Source organism: Lycium ferocissimum, chromosome 12 (assembly GCF_029784015.1).
Source record: "Lycium ferocissimum isolate CSIRO_LF1 chromosome 12, AGI_CSIRO_Lferr_CH_V1, whole genome shotgun sequence".
Classification (NCBI taxonomy): Eukaryota; Viridiplantae; Streptophyta; class Magnoliopsida; order Solanales; family Solanaceae; genus Lycium; species Lycium ferocissimum.
In genome coordinates, this window is record NC_081353.1 from 36,641,521 (window position 1) to 36,666,761 (window position 25,241).

At 36.0% G+C, this 25,241-nt stretch overlaps 1 protein-coding gene across 3 annotated transcripts; it reads right to left on the reverse strand.

The window, feature by feature from the left end:
• Positions 1 to 1,216: 1,216 nt before the first annotated feature.
• On the reverse strand, positions 1,217 to 23,919 carry LOC132041200 (protein CHROMATIN REMODELING 5). Of its 3 annotated transcripts, none has more exons than XM_059432032.1 (31): positions 23,616 to 23,906; positions 19,481 to 20,221; positions 19,051 to 19,106; positions 13,983 to 14,423; positions 13,386 to 13,610; positions 13,161 to 13,244; positions 12,579 to 12,638; positions 12,393 to 12,496; positions 12,170 to 12,221; positions 10,827 to 10,890; positions 10,526 to 10,619; positions 10,311 to 10,398; positions 10,090 to 10,224; positions 8,628 to 8,819; positions 8,446 to 8,513; positions 7,673 to 7,766; positions 7,424 to 7,548; positions 7,266 to 7,329; positions 6,499 to 6,711; positions 6,057 to 6,299; positions 5,808 to 5,918; positions 5,560 to 5,646; positions 5,204 to 5,386; positions 4,874 to 4,954; positions 4,553 to 4,783; positions 4,174 to 4,329; positions 3,915 to 4,092; positions 3,627 to 3,808; positions 2,512 to 2,865; positions 2,323 to 2,416; positions 1,217 to 2,095 (listed from the first exon to the last, which is right to left on the reverse strand). In XM_059432032.1, exons 2-31 carry the CDS (start codon positions 20,118 to 20,120, stop codon positions 1,674 to 1,676), a joined length of 5,121 nt encoding a protein of 1,706 aa, XP_059288015.1. In that variant the 5' UTR covers positions 20,121 to 20,221; positions 23,616 to 23,906; the 3' UTR covers positions 1,217 to 1,673. The 3 variants fall into 3 exon arrangements, with proteins under 3 accessions (XP_059288015.1, XP_059288014.1, XP_059288016.1); XM_059432031.1 differs by having other exon boundaries at positions 19,481 to 20,219; positions 23,612 to 23,906; XM_059432033.1 differs by lacking the exons at positions 1,217 to 2,095; positions 2,323 to 2,416; positions 2,512 to 2,865; positions 3,627 to 3,808 and having other exon boundaries at positions 3,952 to 4,092; positions 4,194 to 4,329; positions 19,481 to 20,219; positions 23,612 to 23,919.
• Positions 23,920 to 25,241: the final 1,322 nt, after the last annotated feature.

Below are 25,241 nucleotides of genomic sequence, written 5' to 3' on the forward strand. Positions count from 1 at the left end.
TTGTATTGCTTTTGAAAGTTAGTATTGCTCCAACTTCTCATGCAATTTTAGGTTTGCTTCCTCTTTATTTTAGCACATCTCGTTTTAGAACATTCACTCATCATAACATCAGTATGCGTCACATCATATCCGGAGGTCTACGTAGAACAAAACCAAACCATCTCAAGCAACGCAATCGCACATCATCATCCATGCTTGCTACTTGCACCATCTGTTAAATGTGATCATTTCTAATCCTACATCACGTAACACGTCCATCTTAACATCGCGTAAATTCAAAACATGTGCACAAAAGAAAAGATACCCAGTACTACTGGCATTCTACCAAAATGCAACCCCAATACTGTATTTCCAACAATTGACTAACATTTTATCACAATTGGTTCTTTCATGGAATGTAGAAACTCATTACTACCATGAGAACTAGCGCAAGAAGCACATTTGCCACAACTGTCGAGAATTAGATACAAACTGAAAGTTACTTTTTCATAAAGCTGCAAGATGTAAATACATCGATCGAAATTCGAACATTATGAGATAACAAAGATGGCATCTAATTACCTGATTACCATTGATGATAGTTTTTTTTGAGAAACTGGTACTGAATTACCATTGATGATAGTTGTTCGTGACTTCATCAGCATTACAACTACAGAAAACCAATCCTGCTGAGTTCAAACTAAAAAAAGAATCAATAGCAAAGTAATGGGAAGTACAGCAAAGTTAATATTACCAGAATCAGAAACAAGATCAGGAGTTAAACAAAGACCCTCAACAGAGTAAAGAATTTGAATGTGAGCTGGGCTGACAAGTATATATTTGTGAGCTGTACCTTATAGTAATACTCCCTCCGGATCAAAAAGGCTGTCCACTTAGCTATTTGCACACCTCTTAAGAAAATACTAACTTCTAGACAAAAATAGATAATTTGACTAAACTGCCCCTAATTAAATAGGTTTTGGGATTTGATCACATAACACTTAATAGGAGCAAATCTGAAAAAATAAGGTCATTCTTTCTTGATTTGATAAGTGGACACTCTTTTTTACTCAAGAAAATAAGTCTAAGTGGACACTCTTTTTGATCCGGAGGGAGTATAAGATAAAAAAGACTCTAAACCTAGTAAAAACACATTGGCATAGTGCCAGCAGAAACCAGTAAATGCAGACAATTAGTTGACGGATAAAAGAGAACTAGTCAAGTGGAGTCACCGGTGTAAAGAATAATGTTGAGTTATTGAATAAGCAAAATTTGATAATGTACACTTCGCGAAGAGCATAATACATACAGACTGTGACATACTGTCACATGACCTAGGGAAATGCTCTTTCACTATCCACTATATACGTCAAAATTAAAAAAGACTGGGACTTATATCTATAACGGGGAGAGATTTGTGCCCTAGAAATTTCAATATATCCAAATCTTAATCTCCTGGATCTACAAAAGGGCCTTCGAGTTCACTGCTTCTGGCTTGTAAATGATGCAGTCCTCTGGTTCACAGTTGCTTCAGAATAGCAGATGGGCGGCCAAGGAATAGGCAAAAATTTGTATCCCGACGGGCCAACACAATTCCAGGTAAAGAATATAGACCGAAGCAGCTCAAGCCACTGAGGCAAAATTGAATGGCTTCACTGTAGGGGTACCATGGCAGTTTATGTCCAGTAGAAGAACTATCTGGGTCTGGACGAGAAACCTGGTCTTTGAGGCAGGCCAGACTGATGTGTTCTGTAAGGCCTACTATTACCCGACTGTTTGCCATCTAAAGGAGCTGCGCCAAGAATCCCAGACGATAAGTTCGGTTCAGGAAGGCGTGTACCATTAGTCAAAGTTCTTTGATATTGGGGCTGAACTTGGGAATGAACATCAGCATCAGCTCTTTTCCTTCGTTTCCATGCTTCAAATTTGGCTGCATCAAAACCTCGGGGTTCAAACCCTGTTGTTGGATGCCCGGGTGCAGAACCATTAAATTGTGACGGTCCTACCCTACCTTCTACAGGTTGGTCCGGTTTAAGTTTAGAATAAATCTGACGAAGCTTCTCGCCAGACAAATTTGAAAATGTTGATACATAATTCCATAAACGGACTGTCATCCCTGTAGCAAGATTTTAAACGAGCCTGTTAACTGAACGCGTTTAGTAGGAGAGAAATTAAGAGAGCAAGCATAGCACCATTTCCACACTCATCTACTGTTTCATAACTAAGAGAAAAGGAACACTGACGCACCCACACGCTCCATGTCAGGTAGAGAGGGGCTCAAGTAGTGGCAGTAATTTATAAACTATTAGCTTCAGCCAAATAATGATAACATAAGAGGCTTACTTTCTTGCTTATGCGGTTCCTTCTCGTATTCGAGAACTATTTGATCAATCCTGCGACCAAGAAGCTGCAAATAGTTCCGTACTTTGACTACCACCTAGTGTGATAAAAAAATCAGACCCATTGAAGAGAGAGAGAGAGAGAGAGAGAGAGAGAGAGAGAGAGAGGGAGGGCTGAAGGTAGTAAATTAACCTTGTCCTTTGGGAGATCATCACTAGTAGTCTGCAATCTGTGGAGACGCTTAAGCGTCTTTTCCTCCTCCGCCATCACATCTTCGCACCATTCCATCCATTTCACCTCTTTAAACTGCTCATAAACTTCATCATTGTCTGACATTTCACCTTCCTCTTTAACCAATGGTTCAACCTTCTGACCTTTTGCAGCTCTGCCTCTACCCATTTTAACATTTAATCCGGATGAGCTTAATTTACTTTGCTTACCCTTTCCGAGAGGTGCTGTGGAGCTGGGAAGGCTTTCTTTTTGCTTGTTGGAAGCCTTACGGCCCACTTTTAAATTAGCGTTCTTCCCACCAACAGCTGCAACTTCCTGGTGGCAAGACTAACGTGGGTAAGTTATACAAGTAACTGAAAAGCTAAAGTTCTTAGAATCAACAGACAACAAAAAAAGATCAGTGAACTTCCACATCCTACAGCTGGAAGAAAAATACAACCACAAACACAAAGGAATTTCAAGAAGAGGCAACTGTATGAATTCATTGCACTTGCTGGGAAGCAGGTATCAAAGAAGCAACTAAAGACCTTATGGTTGAACAAGTCCAAGATATTGGTACAGTTCACCATTGTAAAGATAGAGATTGTGTCATGACTGATATAAAGCAGCAGCATGAGAACCACAGATGGAGGAGTTCACTATTTATGTCAATCACTCCCACACAATGAGACCAGAACATACTGATACGACATCACTGTTTTCCTTCTTGAGGCAAGAGAAAGGGAAGCGCAAAGGGGGCAGGTCAATCTTTTTGTGCCCACGGGAAGAATTCATCCTTCGCCTTTGTGCTGTTTAGTACAACTAGAGGAGGTGAATCTAGGGCCTTGGTCTAAGTGGTAAGAGCGAAAAGTGTCGTGTGGATTAGGTGAGCGGTCATGGGTTTAAACTCTGGCGCAAACAACAGCTTGGTATTTATTTGTCTCAGTAGCGAAGTATACAATGCTCTCGACAGCGATTGAACGCAGATCAGTGCATGTATACCAAAAAGGAGAAAGGAGAATCATGACATAATAATGAAGAGATGGAACTAACAAGCAATTTTCTTGAATATAGACATGAGAGTGAGTTTTCTATACCATTTGCAGAAGTTGAGAAGCTCTCTCCTTCAACTGCGGAGCCCGTGGCAAGAAAGTCTCATGATGCTGTAGTTCCACAGGAGCAATCTTCTTCATGAGGCCAAGTTTTTCATCTAACCGTATATTTTCCCAATTGCCAAATCCGTGATAATGAATTCCGAGAAGCAGCCTGGCGTCATCCTCTACCAAATAAAGGAGTTACAGCAACCACAGATAATTTTCCAAGATAGAAAGGGGAACGCAAACAGAAAGAACAAGAGTTGAACAATAAAAAGGGCTTCAACTTACTCTGGTTCCAGCCACAACCTTTAGACCAAGTTGCAGGTTTTAGATTAGCCAAAGCACGGAACTGTGAGACGGGGTCCTCATACCGATAAATACGCTTTGCTAGGAGTTGAAGTTCCTCAACACGGCCCAGTAGTTCATCAGCCTTCACAGGAACACCAAAAAAATCTAAGAGTGGCCCCTGAAGGTGAAAACACAAAATGTCAGCTCAACTGCGTCGTCGCCCAATCTTCAAAAGTACATTATGAACCAATATACAGACCTTTGGGTCAGCAACTTCACCTTTAACTGCTTCTCTACAGCCATCAATTAATGAGTCAAAAAGCTCAACTTGAGCCTCAGTTGGCGCCGCTTGAACTGCCCCACCAACCTCTAATGAAATTTTGTCAATTTGGCTATCATTCCCAAACTTCTTGACCTAAAATTAGTGGGAAATAACAGATTAATGATTTTGATATCTACACAACCAAATAATTTGATCAAAGACTATGTGTTACCACGAAGAAAACGCATACGGACAGAAAGAAAAGAAAATCACGCAACTGAAGAAACAGAGGAACTGTTCACTCCAACAAATACATTTTACAAGTTTAACAACAGAGCCAAAATAAACTTAAAAGTACATAATTAATTAACCCTACCTCACGGGAAAAACGTGTGGCATCTCTCTTTGACAAGTTCCCATAAGACCATCCTCTCACTTGAGCGGATGCACCATCAATTGCCGGAAGTGTGCAGCTAAAATCTCCCTTACGACGCTTTGGGAACCTCTCCTGAGCATCAACACCCTTCTTTCTTTTATTAGTTTCCACCAGAGGGCTAGCTTCTGCATAACTCTTTTTATTTCGAGCAGCTCGAGGAGCCAAAGCGTCCTATCAAAGCAAATACAATAAAATAAATATTCATCAGTGTAGGAACCATTAGAGAAATGCATACAACCCTACTAAAGTAAGGATATATACTTCAGCGTGAGAAACAGCTTCTGGCTTTATCCACCGACTCCAAAAAGTTGCATCATCTTCAGCACCACAGAAATTGGCAACCTGCATAGAGAAATTGGAAAACACGGGTTATACAGGGAACAAAGAGGGAAAAAAGGGGGGAAAAAATTGAACTCTCAAGCATGCCTGACCTCCAATCTGAGAGAAATAAAACTTAGCGGGAAGAAAAGGTAAGAAAAGTAGAAAAAGGAAAATCAAAAGAAAAAGATGTGCTGCATAAGTCGGAGAAACCAAAAGAGGATAATCATGGGAACAGCAAAAATATCTGACAGAAGGAAAATTGCGACTTGCCTTAAAAGCACTCAGCAACTCATTTCCTTCCTCTGCCTCAGCTCCTCTCTCTTCAACCTTTTCAGCCCGTTCAAGAATTTCATCAATATCCATACTAAGAAGCCTCTTCTTGCTCTCTTCATCATTTTTGTCTTCCTTAAATAGTTCCTCAGCCCCAAACCTCAAAATTGCAGAGAGCTCATTCTGCAATCACAGCAGGCAAACAGTAATATAAAAACTATCTAAAAGAGCAAGTATGTTCTAACAGTATAAAATTTTATCTTCATCGTATCATTTGAGTTCCATCTATATCAGAACAAACAAAACTTAACAACAAGTCTATCAGATATTTGTGACTATACCATTAATATCCTTACCTTATCAAAGAGACTTCCTTTCTTGGTTTCTTTCTTCTCTAATTTACCCTCTGCATTCAGTTTCTGAATCACCAGATGGTCAAGAACCTGCAAGGAAAACCCGACCCATAAAACCTTCATGCGACCAATATACAAAATGGAAAAGTTTAGATACTTGACGAGTCACGCCTGATTCCTCAACAACATATTATGTCGCACCAAAAAATAATGGCATTCAAACATTCAAAAGCATCCATATCTTGTCTTACCATCTTCTTTTTAGCACGTTCCAAGATATCTTCCTCCACACTTTTACTTGTAACAAATCTGTAGATGTTGACAACATCTTGTTGCCCTATCCTATGAGCTCTACTCATTGCCTGTTTAGGACAAACAAAGATGATATAGCATAAAAAAGCATGTTAGACAAGGCAATTTTTTCACAAAAATATTTCCATCTTTTGATTTGCTCATAGTAAGCCTTTATGCAACACACTAGATAACAAGTTCGTCCTAACCTGCAAGTCATTTTGGGGATTCCAATCAGAATCAAATATGATAACTGTGTCTGCCGTTGCAAGATTTATACCCAATCCACCAGCTCGCGTCGAGAGAAGAAAACAGAAGTCATCACTACCAGGTGCATTAAAGTGGTCCATAGCCTGCTGGCGTAACTCAGACTTAGTACTACCATCAAGCCGCTGGTATTGGAATCCTTTGATAGACAAGTATTCTGCCAGTATATCCAGCATCCTAACCATCTGCAATCAGAAGATGATTGACAAAACTTACTCAACTAGTTGAAAGCACAGGTGAACATCATCATGACTCAGGGTGAGCCTCAAAACATGCCTTCTATAACAGTTCCTACGGCTAAATTATGCTTCTGCCTAAGAGTAATCACATAAATGTTCTCTCTATATATTTTAGACCGGCTCATAGGGAAAAGGAGTTACCAACCTGAGAAAATATCAATACTCGGTGCTTCGTCTCATGCAATCTGTCCAGCAGCTTGTCAAGTATAACAAGCTTACCACTGCTAAGTATAATTCTTTCCAATTTTGTGCTGCCAAAATAATTTGCATCCCCACCATAACCATGGTCGGCACTTTCAAATAAAAAGGGATGATTGCAACATTTTTTCAACTCCACCACAATATTTAAAAGTGAAACCTACAAATTTCACAAGGCCAACATTAGCAAAATAATAGTTCTTTATGTCGCATATCAAGAAAATAATCTGTACTGTAGACAATTATTTTAGTATGCGGTTATATAGGTCCCAAAAAAATATTATCGGAACATATAAGTAGAACTCACTGGAAGATCATGCAACTTCTCTTCCTATTTCTGACGTATTTGGTCATGAAAATTCATGTTTATGGAGAAACCCCACACTGCCGCTCATTCAAATCAAAAAATCACGATCTCTAGTTTGGGAAGATTAAATTTGATACACATTGTAATGCTATTATTTATTCTCCCTTACTAAAGGAAAGAAACAAATTTGGTGTTTGGACACGACATCAACCACTGCCCGAAAATAAAAGCTTTCCATTTATCTACACATTGTGCAAGTAAAACCAGGATGATCAATTTTAAACAATGGCAGGCGAAGTAAGCAGTTAAACATCTTTAAAGAAATATAAGAGATATTTAGAAAATACAGCAAGGTAAGTGACTATCCATATGAAGGAATTGAAGATTCACAAGGGTCCTTTGACAACCTGATTCCCACGAACACCTTTATTCAAGTCTTGAAAATTCCTTTCCAAGATCCATTTGTAATACCTGCCCAAATATAACATGGAAAATGATCAAATTAAGAAAACTAGAAGATGCTAACAATTTAAAGGGAAGTATAAATTATGTCAATGGGCAATACTGTTTCTGAAGCGGTGACATCTCAACCCTAAGAATTCGTTCAATCTTTGGAGGAAGTGACTTCTCCACATCTTTTATGACTCTCCTGAGAATGTGAGGCCTCAATTCCTTGTGAAGATTTGCAAGCTACAACACAACATAATATTATCTTAAAAATTGTATGCCCATGCAATGGCCGCAAGACTATAACAAAATTGCATCCACAGAGAAAAGACAACCAGGATAATAATAACAATAATTCTAAAGATACCTCCAGTTCATTAAACGAACTAAGATTCTTATAATTCTGAACAAATTCATCCTTGCTCTTGAACTTATCAGGATCAAGAAAGTGGAGTAAGGCCCTGCCAAGGTCATGAACAAATAGACATATTAACCTACTGAAGGCATATAAAAGCTTTTACAAAATGACGGATCATTTCTTTCTTTTCGAGGTAAAAAATGGCGATTCTATTTTAACCAGTATGCAGAGGCAAAAACGAATAGGCTAGGAATAAGACACTCTCCATGTTACAGGTGATAAAGTTATACAAGAAATGAATGAATGCAGTTCTATACCAAAATAAACAGAAAGAGACTAGTTAGAAGTTACTCCTGAAAGAAGGAGAGCACAGTTCTTTTTTTTTTTTTTTTTGATAAGGTAATAAAAAAAGAAAGAAAGAAACTGGTGGAGGTTACTCGATAAACGAAAACCATGTAGATTGATTAGCTACTCCTGACAGGGAGGAGAATACAATTTAATATTCAATTTTAAAGCAAACCATCAAAATGCTTATCCAGAGTTTCCTCCCCCGATTTTTTCAAGAAAATGCATTATTGGGCTTCCGTCAAGCAACATAGAGAAGAATGACACTTCATCATCAAAAAAAAAAAAAATATATATATATATATATAAAAAAAGAAGTCAAAAACAAAAGGTTTTGCCGCAGATATGCTTATAAAGAGCGTCTTAATTTATAGGAGCCTAGAACCTCAAAATAAAATCAAATATAGAAATACAACAAAAGAAGAGAAAGCTCCTACCATAGTTCTTCAACGCTGTTCTGCAATGGAGTACCAGTGATAAGCAACTTGTTTTTCGTGCTAAACTCCTAAAAGATACAAAGTAAAACAAAAAAAGAAAAAGAGAGCAAATATCTGAGTGCTCAGAAATGCCAGAGACATATACATGCATGAAAGAAATTCAGCAAGAGAAGTGATCATACCAAAAGTGTTGTATAAAGAGAAGCCTCGCTGTTCTTTAACCTATGCGCTTCATCAACCATAAGGTAGTTCCACCTTATCTTTGAAAGCACAGCCTTGTCCTTCAAAAGTACCTCATAAGTAGTAAGCAGCGCATCAAATTTGATAGTCCTGCCAACTTTATTATCATTGTAGAATTCGTATTGTTGACAGACCTGCCGAGATCACAGGCAAATAAAATTCAAGCAAAAAAAGATCAGGACGAGCAACAACAGAAAGTCATATCTATTCAACTAATTAAGAAGTAATTGAGTATAACAAGCATGGTCAGGAGAACATATAAGAACGAAAATTCCCCCACATTGCAGCCTATAAAGAGATGAGAAAAATTCAAGAGCATTTCTTTATCAGGTAAACGTATTTTCATTCATAAAATAAGTCAAGAGTATTTACAAGTGAGTAAAGTCAAGATATCTGACAATAACTTTTGGAGAGAGACGTGGAGCAATCTCAAAGCTAGTAAAGGTTATGCAAAATATACTAAATCACCAGCCTAAGATGACAATTCAAGGACAGCAACTCAATGACTATATTACATGTAGTTCCAACTCTTCCCTCAAAAACCTTTTATTCGAAATGCAATCCTCAAGTGACATCTGAAGCCATTTAGTTTGCTCGCCTGCTTGCTTCCCCTTTTGAACTAAATTTGGTATTTTGCTTCAGAGCATAATAGCAAGAATTCTGGTCTAGCAATTCTCACTTCAGTTCATGTAGAAATTAGAATGAAATTTTACGGCCTAAACTTAACAGAACTATAGCATAGCAACATCCAAGGCAAACACGAGAAGAACTGACCAAACAATACATTCATTAAGCCATGTGTATCCACTAAGATTCTTAGCTAATAGCAGCAAAACCAATAATGATCAAATTGGTCGGGTACTACTGGAGTTGCACTATAACTATTAACAAGAGCAGCTATGAAAACTAAACCTATTTTTTAATTAATTCAGGTCTAAAACAACCAATATTCACGGGCACAGTGTTCTCAAATTGGTCCGGCTTGGACCAGTAATTTCTCTGTGTGTGTGTGTGTGTTTTTTTTTTTTTTTTGGGCGGGGGGGGGGGGGGGGGGGGGCGGGGTTGTGTGCCTAAAGCTCCTCCAGTGCCAAAGCCAGTGTTTGCTCAAAAAAAGAATGAATGAAAAGTAAATTACATCGAAAAAGAATACACATCCTTCTGTAGTAGGCATAAACATCAAACCCAACAAAAAAGGGCTGCCATGCGCAGACAGCATATTAAGTAAAATAATAATGTACAGACAAGTAAAATAAGGATGAACAGACACCAGTAGTAAAATCACACACATTCCTGGAAAAAGAATACAGATATCATTTCCCTAGAGCATTAAGTTAACAACTGAATAGCTAGATAATTACCTAATCAAACAAAAGACAGCGTGATCACTGTATAATCCAGACTTACCTCACGACTAGCACGTGCTCCAACATAGATAATAACGTTCATATCAGGCAGCCATTTCCTAAATTCTTTTGCCCAATTGGAGAGAGTTGATAATGGGACAACAACCAGAAATGGTCCATGAATTTGCTGAGCGTTCTGCAGGGACAATACAACAATCCAGTTTACCAACGACGTAATAACAATACTTTGCAAAGCAAAAAAAACATAAGAGAACCGAGCACCTGTAGAAAACCGAGCATTGAAACTGACTGAACAGTTTTCCCGAGGCCCATTTCATCAGCTAATATAACATTAGTATCATTCCTCCAACTGTACTGTGAGAAGACATATCAGAAGACAAAACTATTGGGGAAGAAAACACAGTGCAATTACTTTTTTGAAACTGAAACATTGTGCAATTACATATTTAACCACAATGCGGAGCCAACTTCATTACCTGTTAACCATAAAATTTAACCCTTCTAGCTGATAATCTCGAAGTTTTCCACCCTTTAACCATTCAGGCTGCTCTTCAAGCTTCCTCAAACTTCCTAATAATGTATCAGTTTTAAATTGACAATGACAGGAACATTCAACAGGTAAGAAGGAACAGAAGTAACAATACTATAGAAAAGACAGATGAGGTAACACAGAAAGAGAAATAGAAGTATGGAATGACAAGTTGAGATTGGATAGGGCAAATGTTAATCACAGAATAAGAGGACGAGGTTAGATGGAAAAGGATAAAAAGTTGAAACCTCTGCTCTTTTTGCGCTGGAAATCCACTGATTTCCCTTGTACCATAATGGCAGCCTCACGAGCCTGCAATTTGCATAACATTATAAACATTGAAGAAGAAGATAATCTCACCATGACCAAAAACGAACTAGATCAAATACTTTTAAAAAGATAGCAAAGGAACTATGAAAATAAATGACTATGAAAAAGGGCAAATATAACAAGAAACCGCTAAATTGACTTGTCTAGAAAAGGAAAATGAATATGACCTGCAGCTTTTAGTAAATAAGAAAATGTGACGGAAGAACAATAGTGTTGCAAATACCTTACTATCAGGGTAGGATGCAAAAGAAATTCTATTCCTATACCACAATCTTGATCACGTTAAGGTAACAAGATCCCGATATCAGTTCTCAGGAGGTAAAGATTCGGATTCAAAAGTAGTTTAGTAAACAAACCTTCTTGACCTTAAAACATAAAGAAAATAGACCTTTTTCCAAACCCAACCCACAAAGTTCAGCTCATCAGGTGAGAATTGCCCAAAACCATAAGGAGACAATGGTCCATTCCCTCAATCGATGTGGCACAGTCAATACTTCCCTTGCCCCTTGCACGCTCATGGCTGGACATCTCAGTTGGACAGTATGACATGGGACCCAACATTGGGTAACCAAAAATAGGCATGGGTTTGACTAAAATACCGTGATAAGAAAATGGGCCTCAGCCCAATCCAAAGAGACTACAACTTCAACTTATGTGGAATGCTTTATCACACATACCCCCTCTGTAGCCCCCAAGACTGGATATCTAGAGCATGGATAGCATAGCATGGAGACACAAAAACAAGAATGGGAATGTCTCTGATGCCATGAAAAGAAATGGACGGTCTAACTCAACTCAAAGGTTAGCTCATGAAGTAAGAATTTCCCAAGACTTTATAAGGAGACAACGGCCCATTCACTTAACCAATATGGGATGGTCTAACAAAGACAATCTTACTGGTCACTTATCAGAATATAGAAGTATTGTACATGTTATCAGGAGAACACCCAACTTTCCTATGTGATCTTCTCTATCAATAAAGTTGGTGGCATGCTGATTTCATTCATCAGTTAATATAAAGCAGCAATTACTGTGTGCTCAAGTTTCTCAAACACTTCTCCAGAAACAATAGGTATCCAAATATGTTCACTCATTAGTTCCACACTAAAAACTCAATATATATGATCATATATACTAATAACATCTACACATACACCATCACTTAAGGAAATGAAGGAATTAATTGGTAATGCTGCAGAATAGGAGGTGGATCAAAGAGTGATATGACATAACCATAATGTGTATGCTACCAAATTGCTACCTTGTACTCATCGATGGCATCTTGACCAAAAGCAATATCAACGTCCTTCTCCCTGAGATAACATGAAGGAGAACCGCTAAGCACTCAAGTCTAATAATACTTTATACAGCTAAACTACAACAAAATTTGTTCTGCAGATAAAACAGACCACAAAAAACATTGCCTTTAAACAAATCGACAGGCAGGGTAAAAAGAACAAATAGAATGACAACAATCTGCATACCAAGTTGCTTCAGCATAAGATAGCCCTTTCCATTTAACTAAATACTCTGGAACCACGTTACCACAACCATCTTTGCTGATTCTGTCTGCAATAACTCTCTCAACCTAAGGATGCATCAACCAAAAACGAGCATTAAGAGCTGTGTGAACTGTGCATTGAGGTGACAGAGGTCTAAAAACAACAAACCTGACTGTTCTGTTTGATGATATCCAAGTCCATTTCCTTGCTCACATCATTTACCTCGATCTAATGGACAACAGAAAAAGGGGCCATAAGAGAGGATGCTGTAAATAATTTGTAAAAAAATCCTGCAGCTCCCCCCCGCACAAAAAAAACCCCACAAAGTTCATGTATGAATTTTATCATTTCCATGAGAATCAGATATTTTCATATCCACTTAAATCTCTTTAACGCAAGCCAAACCTCTGTGTGTGTGTGTGTGTTTGGGTTTTGGAGGGGGGTTAGAAGAAACACCTATCAGATAAATCAGTGACTCCTCTTTCTCATTTATCAGAAATTTCAAATGTTCTGACAAAGTCAGCTTCTCATTTCATATTAGCTAAAAGGTCGAGAACCCATGCAAAAAGTCATTCACAAATCAAATCTGAATGTAACTCCATTCTATAACTATCAAACTTGGTTTAAAAATATTTACACTATGCACACGCGAGAAACTAAAATAGCCCATGCAGATCAAGTCCTTTCTAACTATGAAGTATATATATATTAAAAGATTCTTGAGAAATAGTGTATAAAATTCTCACACACCTCCTCGCGGGATACAGTCTTCCGATACTTCACATCCTCCATGACCCTTTTGGTATAATTCAAGACCTTCTTAAACCCACTAAGCTGCACGAGCATGGAAAAAATCAAGATAAAACTGAATTTCATCACTTCAATATGATGCTATCAAAACAGAATATGTAGCCAAACATAAGAACTTGCAACAACATGAATTTGTTACTTCAATGCAGATCCGAAAAGGCTTACATTTTGTAGCTCAACAATTGACTTCCATTGACAATGCAAATGAGACTGGCCTTTCCATTTTATTAAGAACTCCATCTCATTCCAATCTGGTTCAGAGTCATACAAATGACTCAACAACATTGGATCAGCTGATTTGTTATTCATTCTAGCTTCTTCAGCCATGCCCTTTGGCTGATGCCACAGAACTTTCTCAATTGAGTCACCATCTTCCTCTTCAATTTCTTCCTGCTGCAAGAAATAATTATTAAACACTATCAATCAGGACTAGAAAAGATAACAAGGACATGAAAAAAGTCACTGATGTGACATAATAAGCAAACATATTTAAAGCCAGATTCACAGAGCACTAGCACTTTCGCCAGAAACTTTTGTTTTTGATGAAAGGTAAAGAAGCAATTTCACCAGGCACATGCAATTTGTATGAAGGGCAAACTGCACATGCATTGTCCAGTGAAAACGGTCATCGACATAGATGGCACATGAAATAACGGTAAGAAGGTAAAGAAATTAAGATTCAAGCTATAAAATACATCCACCAGAAGTTCAAACAACAGATATTGCAGAAAAACGTAGTATGCATGGAACACATGATAGCACCTTTTGGCTCTTCTTTTGCTTGCTCTCATCAATTTCTTCACTTTCTTCACTCTCCGCGTATGAAACTTTCCGAGCAGACCGACGACTCGAAGTTCGGACTTCAGTATTCCTGCCAGATACACTAGCAGCAGTAGATCTACCACCATTTTTCAGGCGGAGATTTGCAACTCTCCTAGGTTTATTTCCAAAATCCTCATCGCTTTCGTTTTCAGAATCATGTTCTGATGATTCTTCCTCTTCATATGTTCTACCCCTTTTCCGTCGAGCAGATGTAGCAAGAGACCTAACTTCTCTGGTAGATTTTACACTATGCGTGGCCCTATTCTTTTGCTTGCCTTGAGGTTTTCTGTAATATTCTTCATCTTCATCGGAGATGCCCATCTCATCATCATCACTGTTGACCTCGTCAGACTCTCCACCTTCCCAGTCGTCATCCTTGTCCTGCGACAGTAAAAGCAAATGACTAGGTCACTTGAGGAATACAATTATATTTAGAATTGTTTGACAGAAAAATTACCCCCAAAAAAAAAAAGGAAAAAGGGAACAAAATCACCATGGCACTTGACTCTCAACTTACTGCAATGACAAGAAACTGAACAAATGAAAAGGAGAACGATTTACCAGCTAAGCTTACAGAACAATATAATATTATTTAATAAGTTGCTTAGAGAACAACAATCCCAATATACAGTTCATTCCACAGCATATAAAGAACCGAGATTGTTGCAATTTCTAGCACATCCTTAAGGTACTTTTGTTTGATATAATTAACACTAACCAAAAAAAAAAACACTAAAGAACTAAAAGCTTTTCAATATCTTGGTCAAGAGTTAAACAGGAATGTTTAGGGGAAACACAAGATATTTTTGATGTTCTAGACAATTTGTAAAAGAAACATAGCTAGAATGATCCGACTTTTGTAATTGTCTACTTGGGGACTATACAGTTTGGTATAATATACCTGTTAATATATAGAAATGTTACCATTGTCAAAAAAAAAAAAAAATATCTTCGTCAAGAGTTTACTTAAATGGAAGTGGTTACTAGGTAATTCGTTTTAACAAGTATGGATTTTATTGAAGTGGTTAGCAAGATTTTCAAATACTTTTTTTTTTGGTTTACCAACGAAAAAACTATTATTACAATCCAAGGATTATTAAACATTTATCCAACTTGAGAACCTACGGAGACCAAATGCTAAAGACTTTCCTCAAAATATCATCCAAGATATAATTTAAAAAATGGTATTTAGTCTTTTACTGATCACAGACTCTGTAGGACTAAAGGAGCTAGTCCAGCCATCCATTGTTTCAACAAACTTCAGATTTGAAGAAAGGGATGTAATTTGTTTTAACAAGTATGGATTTTATTGAAGTGGTTAGCAAGATTTTCAAATACTATTTTTTATTTTTATTTTTGCTTTACCAACCAAAAAACTATTATTACAATCCAAGGATTATTAAACATTTATCCAACTTGAGAACCTACGGAGATCAAATGCTAAAGACTTTCCTCAAAATATCATCCAAGATATAATTTAAAAAATAGTATTTAGTCTTTTACTGATCACAGACTCTGTAGGGCGTAAAGGAGCTAGTCCAGCCATCCATTGTTTCAACAAACTTCAGATTTGAAGAACGGGACAATTTAAGTTACATGGCGGAACAACATATATCTACTTTCTCCTTTCTGTTTTATTTTTTCTTCATAGTTCAACTTCACTCCCTTCAAAAGAAAAATTGAGCGTGTAGCATATGTCTAATCAGCGCATGAACCTTATTACCTACAAATTGAACACAGGTAGGGTCTTCATAGATCATGATACAGCATGATTAATTAGTTGCTAGTGGTTCCCTAAATTAGTTGCTTCTGAAATCAAAGAACCTAGTTAACCCCAAGCTGATGTAAGAAGAGCATGGGAGTCCAACCTGATGCAAATGTTATGTTCTTCAATTGCTCTTTCTAGAGTTGACTTTATAGTACTTTTAAGAACAAAATATAGGAACCCGTTGGGCTTGTAAATATATGACAATTGGACCGAACTCAACCCCAAAAGCTAGCTCATGAGAAGAAGATTGCCCAAACCCATATAAGCAGCCCACCAGTCCATTCCCCAACCAATGTGGGACTCTGACCTACTCTAACACCTCGCTTCACGCCCAGGCCCAACTAGAACGTGGACCGAAAGCCAAAACAGGGATGGACCTGGCTCTTATGACATGTAAAGATATGGCAGTTCAGCCTAACTCAACCCCAAGAGCTAGCTCATGAGAGGAGAATTCTCCAAGTCCATATAAACAGACCACCACCAGTCCATTTCCCAACCAATGTGGGACTCTAACCCACTCCAATAAGCTAGGGGTAATGATTTGGAACACAAACGAGGCATGGAATGCATAAATTTAAAATCAAATAAGCAAGAAAAGATCCACAAAGGACCGTAAAAAGAACCCACATCAAGATTCTTCAAAAATATTATTGGTGGTTTTAATACAGCCAACATAAGTGACAATATTGGTACATATAACTCCTACTCTGCAAAGAATGGGAAGAAAGTCCTGCTTACCATTTCCGCAACTTTTCCAAGAACAAGAACCAAATACCAGGATTTTTTATCAATCCAAATTTACCTAAAATACCACAATCAACTCGCTATCTTGACTTCTCAAATGATACTAACAAACTTACACCAAATATAAATATGCAGGATTCAATGATCAAGTGGATGAAAGTAATAATAGCTAGAAAATTTAGCACCCAAGGGTGTGGCCCAGTAGTCAATGAAGTGGATGAAACTATGGGAAGAATGTTAGGTTTTGTTTCAATCTGCCTAAAAACCTTGGTGGGCAGGTCACCGGTACTAGTGGTGGTGAGAGGCAGCAGGTACCCGGTGGAGTAGTCGAGGTGTGCTAGATAGACTCAGACACAACTGGTTATTCAAAAAGCCAAATACATAAATAGCCCGTTACAGATGACATGAATTGCCAGTTCGACACCTTAAATTTGCCAATGACCAAGCAGGCACTTTCTGACACTGTGACACATCGGATGACTTATGCCTCACGGGACAAATCTTTTTTAAAGAATAATTAACAGACTTATGCATGAGATGCAGTCACAAATTACGTGTCAAATAAACAAATCAGCAAATGACACATATATTCCTTTTTTAAAGAATAATTTTAACTTAGTTTGTAATTTAAAAAGAAAAAACCTCTCCCCTCATCTTCTCCTTCTAAATCGGGAAAAAAACTTTCCCCTCCCCCCTCTTCTTCTCTTCCCAATCGGAAAAAAAACCTCCCTGTATCTTTAGAACTTCTGCTTTCTGCAAGCATTTTTCCATTGCGAATATCATTACATGTGGCTTCTCTGTTCTATCACTGTTTCTAGCTTCCTTCTTTGACCATAGAGTTCTTAACCCAACGACCTTTTACGTGTTCCTTCATGATTTGTTAGGTCCGTAGTCTCTTCTATGGTGATTGATGGGTCAGGTAATGGAGCTTCTTTTTTTCTATGTTTATGTGAATTATGTATTACGTCTGGAAGAAAGGATGGCATGTGGATTCCATTGATGAACGATCACCGGAAATGATTCGCCAGAATATCCATATTTTCCAGTGAGAAATTGCAGGCCAGAATATTTCTTGTTTCCAGCATTTTTTTTTGATGAAGTAATTGATTTTATTCAAGGCATCAGAAGATGCAAAGTAGTTACAAAAGATTGAGCACAAGAATGTCAGCTCTAGTACATAACTAAAGAGCAAACAAGGTGGCAGTGGGTGGAGTTTGATGGTGTTTGTGAATTGTGAGTCTGTTGAGTGTTGTTGTATATGTAAAATGCATACATATACTGCAGAGATCATGAAGGAGGTAAGTTGTCAGCCATGGAAGCGAGAGAGAAAAGAGAAGTGTTTTGGGCTTTAACAAATGACTCACGCACTCTTATATTAAGTAAAAACACACACATGCCATGACAGTCACAGGTATTCACAAAATACACTATAGCAGAATAGAGGGGTCTACCTGGTCACAAGGCTAGATAAGGTACTTAATTGACAGTTCATGCAAACTCTAAGGGGTTAAAATATGTATTTGGCCTAAAAAAGTTGATAACTTACTAAATTTAACATTAAGGCAGCCAACAATTCTGATCTTATTTTTCTCAAGTACAGTTAAGGTCATACAAGCATAAATGATTATCGGAAAAAGTACAAGATAAAACATGAGATAGTATTTTCTGCTCTTTTTGAGTCAAAAAGACCTGCTATAACATACGAGCTCGCCCTGTCATAAGAACCAGCTTATCATAGCACCTTTAGGTGACATTAATAAATTACTATTGTTGTATTTTCTTTTTATTGAGTCCAAATCTCAAGTTAACATCTTCACAGAGGGCTCTAATGTTTATAAACATCGGATTAAACTGAAGGATAAACCTTAACTTTCACAAATTTTCGTATGAAAAGACAAAACCTAGGGAATTACAGCATGGAAAACAACTATCAGAGTCAGGTGTGCTGAATTAAAATGCTTTTCTTTAACTCTCTTAATTAATCATTCGGCATGATGCGACTTAATCCTAACATATTTGTATATGTGCAATACTATCGCTGCAATAATCTAGTTGTCATGGCAACTGACAAGGACCTTGTTAGTACGAATTTTGCTGCCTACCAAGTAGCTTAATTTTCATCTAAAACCATCTCGAATCTTCAGTACCTCAATCTCCATTTTCATGCAACATAAAGAGTACAAAATCGATATTTAGACCACATATTACTCATTGTCATTTATCATTGAATTTCATCCCAGTATATCAAATACATTATTATGACAATCTACAGGGATTTTCAAGTATTATATTTTGGAATAGGTTGCGACATGAATGATAAGGACCAAAACTTCCTACTGCAAATAATCTAAAGGTGGACATGCTAAAAGGTATGTCAAATGCTAGGCGGGCAAATACTATAGAAAAAGCACAACATTCATCACATAGCGTGAAGTACCAGTAACAAGGCCAAACAAGCCGAATAGAATATGATCAACACTATGCATAAGAGCACACCTTAATGCCCTTTCCACGACCTGTGCTACCATAGTCAGGATCATCGGGATCGTCTTCTGCAAGAAGTAAGAAAAGACTTAATAAAAAGGTTACAGTGAAAGACAACTATGAATCCTATCACACATTTATTCTAACAACAACTTCTTGACCACTAGCAAGAAAAGAGAAGAGGTTGATGGAGTAATCTATTAAATGGGTGGTTATTTAGTTTTATTCTACTCCCCTACTTTATATTCACCCAGTCCTCTAATTTTTCACTTTTTTCCACATACACATTAACAATTCATTACAGTAACTTCTAACAAAATATCAATTTTCCACAAGCATGTGTGCTTCGCGAGTCCCAACACATAAGAGGAAAGAATTGAAAATCACGATGTCCATTACATTATATCTAGAAAATTCAATGTTCTATAAAAATAGAATTTACCATCTTCGCTGTCATCATCCTCATAATCAGCATACTCGTCATCATACTGACCTTTCGAAGCTTTTGACTTCCTACCTGCATACTTGCTGGCAACAACAGGCCTTGACTGCGGCTTTGAACTATACCCGCTTGAAGGGTTAGCAGCTCTGTAATGTAACGAGTCACTCTGATCATCACCGTCTTGTTCATAATATTCATCAGATAACATCTCATCCACGGGGACATTTCGACTCTTCCCCATTTCCTTCCGCCTTCCTTCATCTTCCGACTCTAACTGATCTTCCCTACCATCAGATACCTCATCAAATTCTTCCTCATTCTTATACTCAGATCCACTCTTCGACTCCTCTCCAGAACCAGACCTACCCGAGGGGCCCATCGGTTGACAATCCTTCCAAAACCCAGAACCCCATTTCCCAGCCAAATTAACTCTTCTTCCAGGCGGCACCTGATCCTCCGCCGCTGTTTCCACTTCTACACCAACTTCATCTTGTAGCTGACCATTATCATCATTATCACTCAAACTACCTTCCAATTCCTCATTTCCTACATCCTGATGTATTCCCTGCATACTCTGTTCCCCCTGACTTTTGTCATCCAATGTAACCGTTTCATTCGAATAGTTCCTATAAAAAGCCATACCGTTTCTTCACATTAAAACTTCAGTGGCTCTTTATTTTCCCAAAAAGGTAATTGCTTTGAAATGTATTAATGCCAGTTCTCTTCCCTCCAAAAAAAACTCTGAAGCAGAAGGAAAAGAAATAATCAATAAGCAGAGCATTTCTCAACAAATGAAATAAAATCGCTAACAGAATGTACTAAAACAAACTAAAGTTCATTTCAATAATAGCACAAACAATTTTAATAATATCTGAAATTGCTCTGTGTAATGCAACAATCACACCCATTGAACCATGTTCAGTGAATTTAAATTCAGATACCCAATTGCTTAAAATCAGCAAACATATGATCAGATATCCAATGTAACTGTTTCATTCGAATAATTCATATAAAAAGCCATACCGTTTCTCTTCACATTAAAATTTCAGTTGCTCTTATTTTCACAAAAAGGTAATTTCTTTGAAATGTATTAATGCCAGTTCTCTTCCCTCCAAAAACCTCTGAAGCAGAAGGAATATTCAGAAAATGATCAATACTCAGAGCATTTCTCGACAAAAATGAAGTAAAATTGCTAACAAAACGCACTAAACCAAACTAAAGTTAATAATATTTAAAATTTCTCCGTTCTGAAATTTCAAATTTATCTCCACATGGGTTAACATGATCTAAAAAATCATAAAAATCAATAAACACACACCACACAGTGTCTTACACTAATAACAATGGATCGGTATACCAAACAAAATCAATACAAAAACATCACTAATTCCATTTTCCTAACCCTAAAAACTAAATCTAAAGCCTCGAAACCCTAATTCCACACGAATCCATCAACCAAAAACAATACTACACAAAAAACAAATACCGCAAATTAATTTCAAAACACAACACTCAGTATTAAAGCAATAAAAAACACAATTAAAACGACATTGTTAAGTAATCGGAAACGCTCACCGGACACTTAATTTATCGGCGAACAATTAACTCGCCGGCGACAGTAAAAAAGGTTGAAGGTAATACGTCTAGTGAAAGGTTTGTTAATTGAATTTTTCCCAAAAAGGTAAATTCTTTGAAATGTATTCCCTCCAAAAACCTCTAAAGCAAAAGGAAAATTCAAAACTAATCAATAAGCAAAGCATTTCTCAACAAAAATTAAGTAAAATAGCTAAAAAAACACTAAAAACAAACTAAACTTCATTTCAATAACAACACAAACTATTTCAATAATATTTGAAATTGCTCTGTATTAATTCAAATTCATCTCCCAATTGCTTATAATTAGCAAAAATATGATGCAAAAAACAATAAAACTCAATAAAAAACACAACACACAGTATCTCACACTAAAAACAATGGATCAGTTACTACTCACTGAATACCAAACAAAATCAATACAAAAACAAATACTATAAAAAAAAAAAAAAAAACACTCATACCACAATTTATTTTCACAAAACACACAAAACTCAGTAATAAAACAATAATAAAAGCACAATTTATAAACGACGTCGTTGTGAAGTAATCAGAAAAGCTCACTGGAAACTTACTTTGTCGGTGACCGAACAGAAAAATTTCAGTTGCTCTTTTTTTTTTTTTTTCCCTCCCAAAAAGGTAATTTCCTCCAAAAAACCTCTAAAGCAAAAGGAAAATTCAAAAACCTCAATAAACAGAGCATTTCTCAACAAAAATGAAGTAAAATAGCTAATAAAACACACTAAAAACAAACTAAACTTCATTTTAATAACAGCACAAACAATTCAATAACATTTAAAATTGCTCTTTGTATCTGAAATTTCAAATTCACATACCCAATTAACTTAGAATCAGCAAAAATATGATCCAAAAAACCATAAAACTCAATAAAAAACACAAAACACAGTATCCACCTGTAAACAATGGATCGGTTACTACTCACTGAAGACCAAACAAAATCAATACAAAAACTTCACTAATTCCTTTCCCCTAACCCTAAAACAACTCCAAAAAAACTAAATCTATGACCTCAAAGCCCTAATTTCACACCAATCCATCAACACAAAACAATACTCCACAAAAACAGATACTCATACCACCAATTAATTTCAAGAACATAAAACTCAGTATAAAGTGACCCAATAAAACACAATACATACGATGTCGTTCGGAAAAAGGTGAAGTAAAATTTCATTTGCTCTTTATTTTCCCCAAAAGGTACTTCCTCCGTCCCAAAAAGATTGTCTTAGTTTGACTTGACAAAAGTTTCAAACAAATATGAAGACTTTTGAAAAAACCAAAACAACTCAGATAAAAATCATGTCATAAAGTTAAATTATTTCTAAATATAGAAATATGCCAATCTTTGGGACAAACTAATAATACAAAACAATCAATACGGAAAAAATTGCTAATTTCATTTGCTCTTTATTTTCCCAAAAAGGTAATTACTTTGAAATGGATTTCCCTCCAAAAACCTCCAAAGCAAAAGGAAAATTCAAAAACTAATCAATAAACAGAGCATTTCTCAACAAAAATGAAGTAAAATAGCTTACAAAACACACTAAAAACAAACTAAACTTCATTTCAATAACAACACAAACTATTTCAATAATATTTGAAATTGCTCTATATGATGCAACAATTACTACCATTGAACCAAACAAACACCCAATTGCTTATAAATCGACATTCGAATAATTCCTATAAAAAGCCATACATGTTTCTTCACATTAGAATTTCAATTGCTCTTATTTTCCCAAAAAAGGGTAATTCCTTTTAAATGTAATTAATACCATTTTTCTTCCCTCCAAAAAATTCAAAAACTAATCAATAAACACAACCTTTCTCAACAGTTTTGAAGGGCCGTTTGTTAAATAAGAATTATAACTTTTTCCGGAAATTTTTTTCACTTTTTGTTAATGAAATTTGAAAATTCCAAAAAAACTTAATTGATAATTCGAAAAACAAGAAAAAACTTGACTTTTTTAAAGGATTTCAACAAAAAAAATAAAATTTTAAAATCGGCCATGATGAACAATGAATCAATCCAAAATTACCAAAAAAAAAGTGAATTTTTTTTTTTTTTTTTTGGTTTCTATGGCCAAACGCCTACTAAGTAAAATAGCTAACAAAACACACTAAAAACAAACTAAACTTCATTTCAATAAGAGAGAAAGAGAGATATTTGAAGCCTAATTGCTTAAGAGAGAAATATGATCCAAAAAACCATAAAACTCAATAAAAAACACAAAACACAGTATCTTATACTAAAAACAATGGATCGGTTACTACTCACTTAATACAAAACAAAATCAATACAAAAAAAATCACTAATTTCATTTTCCTAACCCTAAAAACTAAATCTAAAACCTCAATATACCCTAATTACACAATCTATTAAATAAACACTACACAAAAAAAAAAAAAAAAAAAAACAAATACTAATACCACAAATTAATTTCAAAATATAAAAACAATTAAAAAAAAAACACAATTTATATAAAACGACGTCGTTATGAAGTAATCGGAAAACACTTACCGGAAACTTACTTTATCGGTTACCGATTAACCTACAGTTTGAAGGTTAAATACGACAACGTATAAGTTAATGTTTTGTTAATGAAATTTAAAAAAAAAGCGATTAATTGATAATTAGAGAGTAATTTAAAGGATTTAAAAATTGATTAAAATCGGGATGATGAAGATGAATCAGGATTTACCGGTGTGGTTTTTTTTTTTTTTTGTTTGATGAATTTTTTTTTTTTTAGAGAGAGAAAGAGAGAGATGTGGGTATTGTAGAGAGAGAAACAGAGAAGAAGAAAAAAAGGCAATATGGAAAAATATGGGAGTAAAAAAAATATTTCTTTTTCCATGTATCTTTGTTATCTGTAGTATATTATATATATAGCCGTTTATATAGTGTGTATTTATTTATAAAAGGTACAAGCATTTAAGCATATAGTGCAATACCTTTTCCAATAATAGATATGTTGAGTTTAGATTACTGGCAACTCGACTATTTGACTGAGAACATATTAAGTAGGCTTTTGGCCATGAAAACCAATTTTTTTATTTTTTAAACTTTCTTTGGAATTTGAAAGTTGAAGTTGAAGATGGAGTTGTGTGTTTTTGTTAATGTATCGAAAGTGAAAACAGGGTTTTAGGTGCTTTTTGAATTCTGATTGTATTTGGAATTTTCCTGGATAAACGCTGATTTTCAAATAAAGTAAGAAAAAAATCGAAAAAAAAAAAGGTGAAAAATTATCATGGCTAAAATGCCAAATGGGTACTTAACTCTTGTCTCTCACGTGTGTGATAGAATCATCACCTACCCATACAAGGTACAAGCATTTAAGCATATAGTGTAATACATTTCCCTATAACAGATGTGTTCGGACTAGATTACTCGCATATTGATTATTTGGCAGAAAACACATTAACTCTTGTCTCGCACGCGTGAAAGAAAATTGTTTACCTACCCATATAAGGTACAAGCATTTGAGCATATAGTGCAATACATTTTCGTAAAACGGTTGTGTTCGAATATATTATGCATATCTCGACTATTTGATTGAAAAAATATTAACTAATCTTGTCTCTCACGTGTGGGACAGAATTGTTACCTACTAATATAAGGTACAATCATTTAAGCATATAGTGCAATATCTTTTACTATAACAGATGTGTTCAAACTAGATTGCTCAGATCTCGACTATTTAACCGAGAAAATATTAACTCTCATCTCTCACGTGCGAGGGAGGATTGTTACCTACCCATGTTAGGTACCGTCGTTTAAGCATATAGTGCAATACTTTTTCCTATAATGGTTGTATTCACTCACATCTTGATAATTTGACCGAAAAGATATTACTTCCCGCCTATCACGTGTGAAAAAAGAATTGCTTATCAATATAAATCTCATAGGGTATTTGATGAATTGCATAAATTTTTCCTTTTTATCACCTTGATAAAATTCTTTTATGTACTTATCAGACAATGCGAAAGGTCCGATAGGATAATATACAAAACGTCACAACAGCTTATTTGGATGATTGTTACATATCGTTTCATAATGTATTGTATTGTATTGACAAATACAATATTTTGATAGATCGTATTATTTTTCGTTGTTGCCCGATGCCACGCACCAGTAATTAGATAGATC

Bases quoted from the DNA above. Each gene is read 5' to 3' on its own strand.
- LOC132041200 (XM_059432032.1), bottom strand. From the start codon at position 20,120: ATGGCTTTTTATAGGAACTATTCGAATGAAACGGTTACATTGGATGAC. The intron at 19,107-19,480 runs GTAAATTCTATT...TACTTCTTGCAG, and splicing joins GGATGATGACAGCGAAGATG to AAGACGATCCCGATGATCCT. The intron at 4,093-4,173 runs GTCTGTATATTG...TTTCACCTTCAG, and splicing joins GTGAAGTTGCTGACCCAAAG to GGGCCACTCTTAGATTTTTT.